Source organism: Podarcis melisellensis (genome assembly GCF_964234715.1).
Source record: "Podarcis melisellensis genome assembly, chromosome: 14".
NCBI lineage: Eukaryota > Metazoa > Chordata > Lepidosauria > Squamata > Lacertidae > Podarcis > Podarcis melisellensis.
The window spans coordinates 18773813-18785354 of NC_138546.1; the positions used below are offsets into that span (position 1 = coordinate 18773813).

At 47.1% G+C, this 11542-nt stretch overlaps 1 protein-coding gene across 2 annotated transcripts in view; it reads right to left on the reverse strand.

Annotated features, from left to right (window-relative positions):
- SEPTIN12 (septin 12) overlaps positions 1-11327 on the reverse strand; it is a 72709-nt gene extending 61382 nt beyond the window's left edge. The window contains exons 1-2 of one of the 2 annotated variants that reach the window (XM_081887978.1): positions 11241-11327; positions 10963-11100 (exon numbers count right to left, since the gene is read on the reverse strand). In XM_081887978.1, the coding sequence (XP_081744104.1) occupies positions 10963-11017 (55 nt within the window). In that variant the 5' untranslated portion in view covers positions 11018-11100; positions 11241-11327. Of the gene's footprint in view, positions 1-10962; positions 11125-11240 lie in introns of both variants that reach the window. The other variant, XM_081887977.1, reaches the window with a different exon arrangement.
- Between the last annotated feature and the right edge of the window lie 215 nt (positions 11328-11542).

Sequence of the window (11542 nt, forward strand, 5' to 3'; positions counted from 1 at the left end):
TGCTCAGGCAGGAAGGCAAAGCAAACCTAAGAGCATGCTGGCCTATCTAGTCCAGCATCCTGTTCTCACAATGGCCACTCAGATGCCTGTGGGAAGGATCTGAGCACAAGAGCACCCAACTCTCCTGAGGCTTCCTGCAACTGGCATTCAGAAGGATTGCTGCCTTCGATAAGCCCTCTCCTCCATGAATTTGGCTAGCCCTCTTTTAAAGCCATCCAAGTTGGCAGCCACCACTGCCTCCTGTGGCAGAGAGTTCCATAGATTAACTATGCATTGCATGATGAAGGTTTTTCTTTTATCTGTCCTGATGGATCTCCACAAGATCCAGGCTTTTTGGAGAGGGAGCAATACTCTTCTCTATCCACATTCTCCATGCCATGTGTACATTTCATAAATTTCTGCCGTGCCTCCTCTTAACTTGCCTTTTCTCTAGGCTAAAACGTCCCAAGCTGATGTTTGACCATTCCAATTTATTTGCACCACCCAAAGATTTCCTCCACCTTCCACAAGCCCCCACCACAACCCAACCCCAAACAAGAAATATTGCCCATATCTATGAGCTGAATGAGTCTTGCTCCCAGGCCAGCATGTGCAGAATTGAAGCCTCGGCTTTGCAAAAAATAAGAAAGACTACAAGAACCCAGATAAATCTCAAAGACAACAATGAACGTCTGAAGCAAGTTTATGTTAGTGATTTGTTTTATATATATATATATATATATATATATATATATATATATATATATATATCCTCTGTGTTGTATCTAGCTTCTACTCGACTAGACCCACTGACTCTAAATAATGACCATTAAGTTTAATGGGCCTACTCTGAGTAGGACTAACATTGGAAACAACCCTGTGTGTCTGGTGGTCTGGAGGAGATTCCTACTTGCCTAGCAGCATAGGAATACCAGAGACCTTCTGCATGCAAAGCAGGTGTCCTACCACTCAGCTGCAGCCCTCTAGTATGCTGAATAACACCAATGGTGCATCTACCCCACTACTGTCTACACTGACTGGCAGCAGCTCCTCAGGGTCTCAGGTAGGGGGTCTCTCCTGGTCCTACCTAGAGATGCCGGGGATTGAACCTAGGACCTTCTGCATCCAAAGCAGATGCTCTTACCATTGAGTTGCAAGCCTTCTCCTGTAGGAATGTCAAGAAAACCATTTCTTTCTTTTTGTTCCCCTCCTCTAGCCACCTTTGCCTCTACCTGCTCGGCTGGAGTGTCCATCACAAACTATAACATTTACTACCTCCCTCGGGGCGAAGAGAGGAATCCATTTCTGCACTTTGCCCTGCGCTGCCCTCAGAGGTCGAACCCCTGGCGACTCTGCGCTGACCCCTGAACTAGGCCGAGGGGGTGGCACGAAACACTTTGTCATTGTCAACACAGAATCAAAAGGCCGACTTGGAGGGCCAGGGGGCTCCTCAAGCTCTCGTGCCGGACACTCACGCAGCGTGCATGTCAATCCAGCAGCCTCTCAGGACTGGGCGCCAACCAAAACAGCCTTTCTAAACCCTGCAACCGCCCGGCTTTTAACCTGCTCCATTGCAGGGTGGGGAAGAACCAAGGCTCAGGGATAGAGAATCTGTTTTGCACGCATAAGGACCCAGGTCCGATCCCTGGCCTATCCAAGTGGGGCTTGGAGAGATTCCAGTCTGAATCCCCAGAGAGCTGCTACCAGTCAGTGCAAGCAATACTGAACTAGATGGACCAGTGATCTCACTCAATATAAAGGCACCTTTCTATGTTCCTAACTGCAGAGTGAAATGAATATGGCTGTGAGTCGGTGAAGAAAAGCCTCGTGTCATTGCAGAGGGAGACTGAGAGCAGGGATGTGGGGTTTTGGGGTGTTACAGGAGTGTTCCTGTTTTATTTATCTGTGAAATACTCCAATGGGAACCTCAGATCCAGGAGCTGAATGCTGCTGGGATTATTCCCAGTCTGCACCCAATTTATCCAGGTCACATCGCCCACCAGCCCTGCTTTGCACCTTCATCAAGTGTTGTTTTGCACCTCCGCTGCATTGGAGGATAGTCCATGAGGGCAAATGGGGCCAGCGCCCCATCAGCTTTAGCCTCTTCCCACCTCCCTGCCTTTTTGCTTGCAACCAGTCAGGGGCTGCTTCTGCTGGTTATTGGCGCTGGCTTTCCCTCCTCTTGAACTCTCTGCCTTCTGCCCTAGTATTCCCAATGGTCACCAGCCACTGCTGCTCCACTGTCAGAGGCCAGATGTTTCTGCCACTGAGCTCTCAAACCACCACCACCCACGGACAAACAACACAGCTGCTTTTCTCTTTCTCTCTTTCTCTCCATGCAATCCTTCCCGACCATCTTCAGGAAGAGAATTGGGGCGCAGAAAAGTAATGGTTGGTCTGTCCCTACATTGATGACTACTGCTGCTGCTTGTGTGGTGACAGAGGGTGTTTCTGGAGCTGATACAGGTAGGGCAAAAAAAGCCCAGCCAGATGGGCAGGGTATAAATTATTATTATTATTATTATTATTATTATTATTATTATTATTATTATTAAAATTATTATTATCAGTAGCAGTAATCTGGCCCCGAGAAATTGTGCATTTAACAGCGGCTATTCCTCTACTCCTCTGCAACCCATCCAGAACTGAGATTAGTTGTTGTTGTTGTTGTTGTTGTTGTTGTTGTTGTTGTTGTTGTTTTGTACTCGTTCTGGCCTGACCCAGTGAATGCAACCCAATCTCTGGAATGTGGCTTCCCTAGCAATGGAGAGGACTGATAGCTGAAAGGTTAATGCCAGTAATTATAGGTGTGGGTGCATTCCTTTGGAAGCAATAACAGTATTGCACACACTTGCTCGCGCTTGGTGAGCAAAGGATTTCTAGATGGGATGGCTTCCCCCAACCCGTCTCCTTTTCCTGCCCCCACATGGTTGCCGTGATCCACAGCAGCCAGGGGGAAAGGAAGTCTGTTCATCAGCTCAACAGGATCGCCCACATACACCCTCCTTGAAACTCATGGCAAAGTGTGTTCACAGTTCTCCAGGAGCAGAGGAAAATGCAGAAGAAGAATGCAGTGGGTGCAGAACTCAGCTTCTTGAAAAGAAAGGTTTTTTAGTCCTCAGGGGTATGGCTTCTAGCCTTCTCAAAGTGTGTGGGCAATGCCTGGTTAAAACTCACACACTTTCAAACACACCTTTACAGCCAAGGACTAAAATCTTGTATTAAAAAAAAATTAGGGGAGAGAAAGGTGGCTCAATTTAAAGCACTTTGCACTCCACTAACTCATAGCCAGAAACTATCTAATAGCGGTACTTCTGACACCATATTGCACATTTGTGGAAGGGGAAGGCTGAGAAAACACCATTCTATACTACCACACAAACCCCTGCAGTGTGGGACCACAAGACTCAGGCAGAGCAACAGCCTCCCATACAGAAGGTCCCAGATGCAAACCCCCAGCACTTCCAGGTTGGGCTGGGAGAGATTCCTGTCTGAAACCATCCACTACCAATCACTGTAGAGAATACTGAACTAGATGAACCAATGTTCTGACTCAATGTAAGGCTGCTTCCTTTCTTCCTATACTCTTCCATGGAGCCCTGTGTTTGGGGGAAATGGCAGCCAGCTGTTTCCTCAGGCAGATCCCAGATTAGATCAGAGCCTGTTGGGCACAGCCTGTCCTCTTTTGTCTTTCATGTGGCCATGGTGAAAACCAAAGATTAACACAAGAAGAGCTCTACTAGAGCCACCTAGTCCAACATCCTGTTCTCACAGCGGCCAGTCAGGAGCTCCAAAGGGAAGCCTTTCTCCACTTGTGATTCCCAACAACTGGTATTCAGAGGCAAATGACCTCTGGCAATGGAAGAAGCTTCAAGGAAAGACAGCAGGCAGGGCATGAGCAGAACAGTCCACTTTTCCAGTTGTTCAGCAGCAGCAGCAGCTGATATTTAGAGGCATGAAGCCTCTGATCTTGGACATAGGATGTAGCCATGATGACTAGTAGCCATGGACAGCCTTATTCTCCATGAATTTGTCTCGCCACTCTCTTAAAGCCATCCAGGTTGGTGGCCATGGCTATGGGCTTATCCATACTTCCTCTGAACCCAGGCCTTTGGGCTGATTAATATTCCACAGCCTTTTAAAATGTGTTTGTGATCTTTGGGGTTGGTTTGCTGCCCATCGTTTGCTCAAAGTCAGGAAAAACTGCTACCTTTTGGAACACCTGCCTGCTGATAAAGGCACAGGAGCAGGGCCAGGAAATAAAGGCGACAAGACTGGACTTTTTGGACTTTGTGTGCGCATGTAAGATCATAGGAGCCCATCTCACAGTGGCCAAGAAGATGCCTTTTCTGGGAAGTCCACAGAAAGGATCTGAGCACAAGATAATGGTCATAGCTGATACCCACTGGTAGACTTGCACGCCTCCCCAGATCCTTTTTTGCCTCCTGTTTATTTCCACAATTTTTGATATTTGGACTCCTGTGTGAAAACCTCAGGAGTTGTCTTCCAACCATTTTGTCTAGCCATGCTCCCCATGAGTCTCCCCCCATCATCCTAACCCACGGATCCCCTCTCAAAGGGGGCTTGCTATTCTGTGCTTTGCCATGTCCTGAACAATTCTTGTAATCTAAGCACCGCAGAAGCCCTGCCTGCAAACCTCCGCTCTCTCCGCTCCAAAACTTTCCTTAATTACAATCTGTGAAATGCTGAAGTGGAGACACTGCGACAGCAACAGCTGGTAATTGGAAGCCGCTTGTTCTTTTGCTTTTCTGCCTTCTCTCTCTCTCTCCCTAACCCACTCCCTCCCTCTCGCCCCCCTTCCTGTCTTAACAGAGACAAGCTGGTTATTGTAGGCTCTCTGTGAGCACACACAGACCGTCTCCCCCTCCTCCCAACACACACTGTGGAGACTCTTCAGGATAATTCGGTATCTTAATGCTATGGTGGGGCTGGGTTAATTACCTGCGTTTCAACCCAGTGTGTGCAAACAGCTGCTCTCCAGAGTGGCTGCCTGCCAAACACACCACTGTTGCTCACTGCCAACAACCCAGACCAGAATCCTCTGCTCTGTGTATGGGTTTTCGTAGAATTATGTGGTTGGAAGGGATCTTGGGAGTCATCTGGGTTGTGCACACACCAGCCATCTAAATCAATCATGCAGTAATGCTGGAAAAAGTAGTTTCTTGCTTGCGGAACTACAATTCCCAGCAGCCTTAAACTATAGTTCCCAGGATTATGGGGTTTTTTTTGGGGGGGGACGGGTTCTTTAAATGTATGGTGTATGTGCAGCCCTAGTCTAATTGTTGTGTTACTTTTATTGTTGTTAGCCGCTCTGGGCCTGGGTTTGGCTGGGGAGGGCGGGATATAAATAAAATTTTATTATTATTTATTATTATTGTGCCGAGCAGTATTTATTTTCCCCAAGGAGCTCTAGGCGATATATATGGCTCTCCCCCTCCCAGTTTAACTCCCACAACAACCCTGTGAGGTAGGTTAGGCTGAGAGGCCCAAGGTCACCCAGTGAATTTCATGGCGAAGTGGGGATTTGAACCCTGGTTTCCCAGGTCCTAGTCTGACAATCAAACCACTACACCATGCTGGCTCTTGAGGTTCCATTCCATCCCATTCATAGCTATATCAGGGTAGGGAAGTTCAGTCCTGGGAGCTGAATACAACCCTCTAGACCTTCCTAACTGGCCCTCAGAACTCTCTCTAGGCTACACTTGTTCCTGCTTCACGGAGACCTAAAGTCCATCTAGTTACACATATCTTGTCTCCCAAAGTAGACAACCAGATGATTCCAGAGATCAAACAGGCACAGCATGAAGGTAGCCGGTCTACCCGGTTTTGGGAACTCAAAGATATGCTGCCTTGAAATGAGGAGGTTCTACTTAATTATCACATCTAGAAAATGCCTTGCACCAAGTTAGGGATGGGGGAGAAATTTGATTCCGCTCATTTATAAAGGAGAACGTACCTAATTTGCACTTTCCAAAATGAGACACAAAACCTAAACTCAGCCATCTTTTGAAATTCACACTCCTCCAAATTTTGCAATGCAGCTCTCCAGCAATGGATACGAATATGCATATGCTAAGGTAAAATGTGCACAGAACATGCATATAGTTCTGAAACTCACATACAAAAATGAATTATATTAGGGGAAATTGCTTTGCAGGTATTTGGGCTTATCCATACTCTTTCCCCCCACTCTTTCCAGGCTGAGGTTTAATGCTTTGTGTTTCAGTGCCCCCCCCCCGAGCTTTCCCCACAAAAACCTGCTCAGTAAAGCTGAATCGGAGCAAATATAAATTCGGCTTTTCTGCAGATTGCTGTTTGCTCTGATTAAGCTCTAAAGAGCAGGTTTTTGCAGGGAAAGCTTCGGAGAGAAAAAAGCGCACTCATACAGAGATATAACTTGAGGACCATGCCTGGAAAAAGTGGAGGAAAGATAATTGTGGTTAAGCACTTAGTTAAAACTGCATATACAAATGGGTGTATTAGAAGAAATCTGCACTGAAGTGCTGATTAATTTTCATTAGAACTTTATAAAAATAAATAAATTTCAAAGTGCTGTGGAAATGTGGAAAACTGAATTTAAGATTGGGAAAAGGTGAGGAACCAAAATGGGCTGATTCACCAAGTCTCTACACAGAATCCAACTGTTGATCTGGCTCCCTCAGTTCTGCCTGCACTGACTAGCATGGTTTTATATCTCAGAGCCAGCAGGATCAGGCCAATGGGGCATCAAACCCAGCAGTTTTCATGGTGATGCCTATGGGGAGTCTGCAGGCAGGACCTGGATGCAACAGCCGGCTCCCCACTTGTGGTTCCCAGTAAATGGCATTTCAGAGTGCCTCTGAAAGGAGAGAAAGAACATTAAGCCACCATGACCAGTAGCTCCTGATTTTATTAGCCTCTACAGCTTCATCTAATCCTCTTAGAAGCCATCTAAGTGAGTGGCCATCACTGCTAGTGGGATTGAATTCCAGAGTCCAGCTATGTGCTGTGTGAAGAATTCCTTCCGCCCAACTCATGCAGGTGTTTCCAACACAGGTGCCCAAATATCTGACTGATCAAGATGGGCAGAGGGCGATGGTCCCTGATATTTGGGTTGGGCAGAGCTCATTTTCATCTGGGCCAAAGAGAGGTGGGGCGAATATATTTCTTTCAGGAACGGTGGAAGCAAGAAAACGGAGGTGGTTGGGGGTGGGATTCTACTGCAGGAGTTTTTCACAAATTCCATCTTTAAAGTACACACCCAAAGGGCCCTTGGCATATCGAAATCCCTTATACAAACACATTAAAGTACACAGAGGCATCATATATTTCACACACTCACCAGGTCAAATTTTCTTCTGATTAACACGCACTCACTCTATATTTGCAGAGGTTTAAGCCTGACTTTGCTGCTTTCGACAAAGCCAAAGGCTCGGCTGAGATCACGACAAGGGATGAGACAGCCCTGGGGATCATCATCATTTAGGGAATCATAATCATTATCTTCATCATCCAGTTATGGGAGAGGCCATAGCTCAATGGTGGAGACTCTGCTTTGCAAGCAGAAGACTCAAAGTTCATGGCTGAATCAAACTAAGGCATACTCAAGAGCAGACCTGCTGAAACTAATGAGCTGAAAAGTGTCAGGCCCATCTGATCCAGCATCCTGACCTCAGTGGCCAATGGGAAGCCTGCAAACTGGACCTGAGCAGAGGAACAGTGTCTCCCCACTTGTGAATTCCAGCAACTGGTACCCAGAGGTGCACTGCCTCCAACAGTGGAGGTAGAGCATAGCTAGCTATCAGTGAATTAATTCCAATGGATCTATACTGAGTATTATGCAGTTTAGGTGGGGAGGGTAGAACCTCTGACCCAGGGGCTGGATTCAGCCATTTGTATCCGGTTCTTGGGAGTCTCCCTCAGGTCACACCCATCTCTGTTCATGGTCCACCCCTTCCTTGAGTGGCTAGCTGGACCAATGCCTCTTGCTTGCCTGGGTAGAGAAGCAAGTGCATATAGAGGAACCTCTTGACATTTGCATGGCTGAATGTAGCATACTGTACAGACAGAAGAGTTGTCTCAACTAGGGCCAGGGCCTTTTCAGTAGTGGCCCCGACTTGGTGGAATGCTCTGTCACAAGAGACCAGGGCCCTGAGGGACTTGACATCTTTCCGCAGGGCCTGCAAGACAGAGCTGTTCCACCTGGCCTTTGGTTTGGACTCAGTCTGACCCTTATGTTGCCCTCCCCTTATGGCTTTGATCTATGGGCTATTATTAAAATGAGGCTGCATTTTAAATTGTATTTTTAACCTGTATTTTAAATTGTTTCCCCCCCTCCTATTATGTTTTTGTTGTAATTTTACTGGTGTTAGCTACCCTGGGCCCAGCTCTGGCCGGGGAGGGCAGGGTATAAATAAAAATGTATTATTATTTATTATTGTATTCTTTGCCCCGTCCACTTTTGTCTCTGGCCTACCTGCTGTGGGCTTCCAGAAGGTTGTCCACAAGGGAATGTTGGATGCAACCTTCAGTCTCCAACATCTCCAGAAAAGAACCCTGAAGAACTGCTGTCGGTCTGTGTAGACGATATGAAGCTAGATGCACCAACCATACAACATGGTGTTCCCAAGTATTTTATGCATGTATCCCTATGGCACTATGTGCATGGTGCTTTAGCTAGCATGGGAAGACAAGGTCCCTGCCTGCAAGAAGCTTTCAATCGAAACACCTGGTGCTGGGCCAAGTCAAGCTGTGGGAAGGGGAGCGAGATGGTACAAGGGCAGATGGGAGGAAGACCACCAGAAGAACCTGGTTGCCTGATCAGGCCAAAGGCCCTCTAGTCCAGCACTCTGTTCTCACAGTGGCCAACCAGATGCCCCAATGAGTAGTCTACAAGTAGGACGTGAGCACAACCAGGTCTAGGGAAGAAATTCAATTCAGTTCACATTTAAAGGCTGTTTCCATTCCTCTGAAGCTTAGCTTCCAACAAAAGCTGCACTACTCTTCTTACTGTCTACTGTGGCAGAATTTTATGTAATTAATTGCATTCTTACGCCACACCATTCATTTGAGCACAATGCAATAATTATGTATCTGTTGCAGATCATCATCATCAACAACAACAACAACAACAACAAGAGACTACCAATCGTTTTCACTGGTCTGATCTCCATTTCAGTCATGGGATGAATAAATACCGGCAGCTTTCGCTTCCATTTCCATCAAAATTCTCCAGCACCCCTCCCTATAGTCTCAGAGGACAAAGGCTGGGTCCAGAAGCGATTCCCAGACTGCCCGCCTGCTCCTTCAGGAGAAGGTACAACCCATTTCAGAGCAAGCAACCGGCCAACACAAACGTAAAAATTAACATCCATTGCTCCACCTACTTCTGCCTTTAGCCCCACCCACCACTGGTATGAAGCCCTGGGGAGGTTGTCCAGAAAGGAATGTCACCTTCAGCTGAAATAGGTTCCTCACCTTTGGTCTGTCTCTAAAAGGGGGGTCAACTACATGCACATTGGAATTGACATAAATGATGGAAAATTCCAGCCTCCTGATCCTCTTCCTGATTAATATAAAATATGTTCAGAGGAATCTGCCTCTGCCTCTCTCTGCTTGGAATCTGTTCAGTTCTTCTTCACGCGATTCCCCCACCCCACCCCCCAGCTGGCTGGCTGGGTAACCATGAACTTTATTCCAAAACTCTAAGTATGTTGCAAAACACAGAAATGAGAATATACTACGGAACGTAGAAATTCCATGACACGGTGCGATGGGCTAGAGAACATCAGGGGTCCAAATCTTCAGTTAGCATAGCAGATAGCACAGTCTGATGGATTGTTTTGTTAGCGCTACTATAATGCTATTCTCATGCAATCCCAACTCTACATTGCATTATGTGGTTGTATCTGATTCAGAGTTCAGAATGTCATTATCTTCCATGTGAAGATAAGATGCTTTGAATGAAGCACCGCACATCAATAAAGCGACTGATTCGTTTCAACTGCAATCTTGAGTCTGCGGTGTTTATCGCTGGTTTTATTCGAGTCCCTGTTTCACTGGCTTGCTAAATGAGCAAATCTGAACTCTGACTGGAGTACCCAAATAACCTTTTTTAAAAAAAAAAAAAAAGTTTCTGCAGGGAAAGCCCCATCCTCTGTTGGAGACGCTGGAGAGCTGCTGCCAGTCAGTGTAGAGAATATTGGCTCAGTATAGGGCAGCTTTGGATTTTGACCAGGAGACCGTGCACTCTACATTTAACACATTTGAACTCGGCATCCAAATTCTACACCAAGAAAGCTGAAACTTGTATCCTACACAATTTATGCAATTTGCATCTTGGGATAATGTATACAGATTTGCATAATTTAGTATGATTTTGTAAGCACCAGATGAAGAGGGGAGGGGAGGATCTATAAAGGGCTCCAAAGCGTGTGTGTGTGTGCGCGCACACACACACACACACACACACACGAAATATTATTCTGACCTCTGAGGAGTGTCCACACACTTTCAATGTTATCTTTGCAGGCATGAGAACTAGAGACTTTCTAGAATATGGAGATGCACAGGTAACTGTTTCCAGCACCCAATACGGCATTCTGCACGCCTGCAAAATCATGGTTACACACAGCCCAGGGTGTGACTGTGCGGTCAACTTTCACCCGACTTTTTTCTTTTTTAAAAATAAATTAAGCACCAAACTCCAGCAGGTTTGCTTTGGTAATTTCCTCCTCTGAAAAGAGGATTGGAAATAGCACCAAGCTTATAGCAGTTTCCTGGATTTCACAGACCCAGATCTGCCACCACCCACACTTTAACATTTGGTGCATCTCTCTCTTGCAAGTTTTCCAGGAAAGCGAGGCACCCCCCCCCCCTGCCTTCTGGAACTGTAACCCGCCCCCTCTTAGCAGGAACCATATGGATGGGGAGGGCGAGAGCGTGACACTTCTTTGCCCGGACGCCTGGGTCCCTTGGCCCTACCTTCAAAGTCAGAGAGAATCCCATCCAGATGTTCTTTGACAGACAGCTGGGACATCTTGCCTTCAGGCAGGCGGCTTGGTCCTAGGACGAGGAAGGTGGCCGGCTCAGTCCTCGTGTGTAGCCACAACTGCCTCCTCTCTGGGGGACCTGCGCTTCGTAAGACTGCAAAGAAAAAGAAAAGAGATCTGGGATCGTGGGGAAAGGGGGGGGGGTGTTGGGACAGCATTATTATTGTTATTTCTTCCCCAGTTCTCAGGCTTTGCGGCACCCACACTCACCTCCAGGCTCTGAGCTTCTACTTCGGAAAGAGAGTGCAAGAGAAAAGAGACTGACTTTCCTTCGCTCTCTCCACCCCCCACCCCAGAAAGCCCCCTCCCCACCCCACCCCCAGCTAAACCCTTCCGGGGATCACATTGGCTGAACGGGCTTGGCTGTGCTTTCCTTGTGGGGGAAAGAGACGAGGGGAGGGGAGAAAGTGGAGAAGGGAGGGAGGGGACGGGCTGGGGTGGAGGGGACGCCAGCCTCGACTCCGAGCTGCTTTTGGCAGGCAAGGAAGAAGACAAGAGCGAGAGAGGAAAGG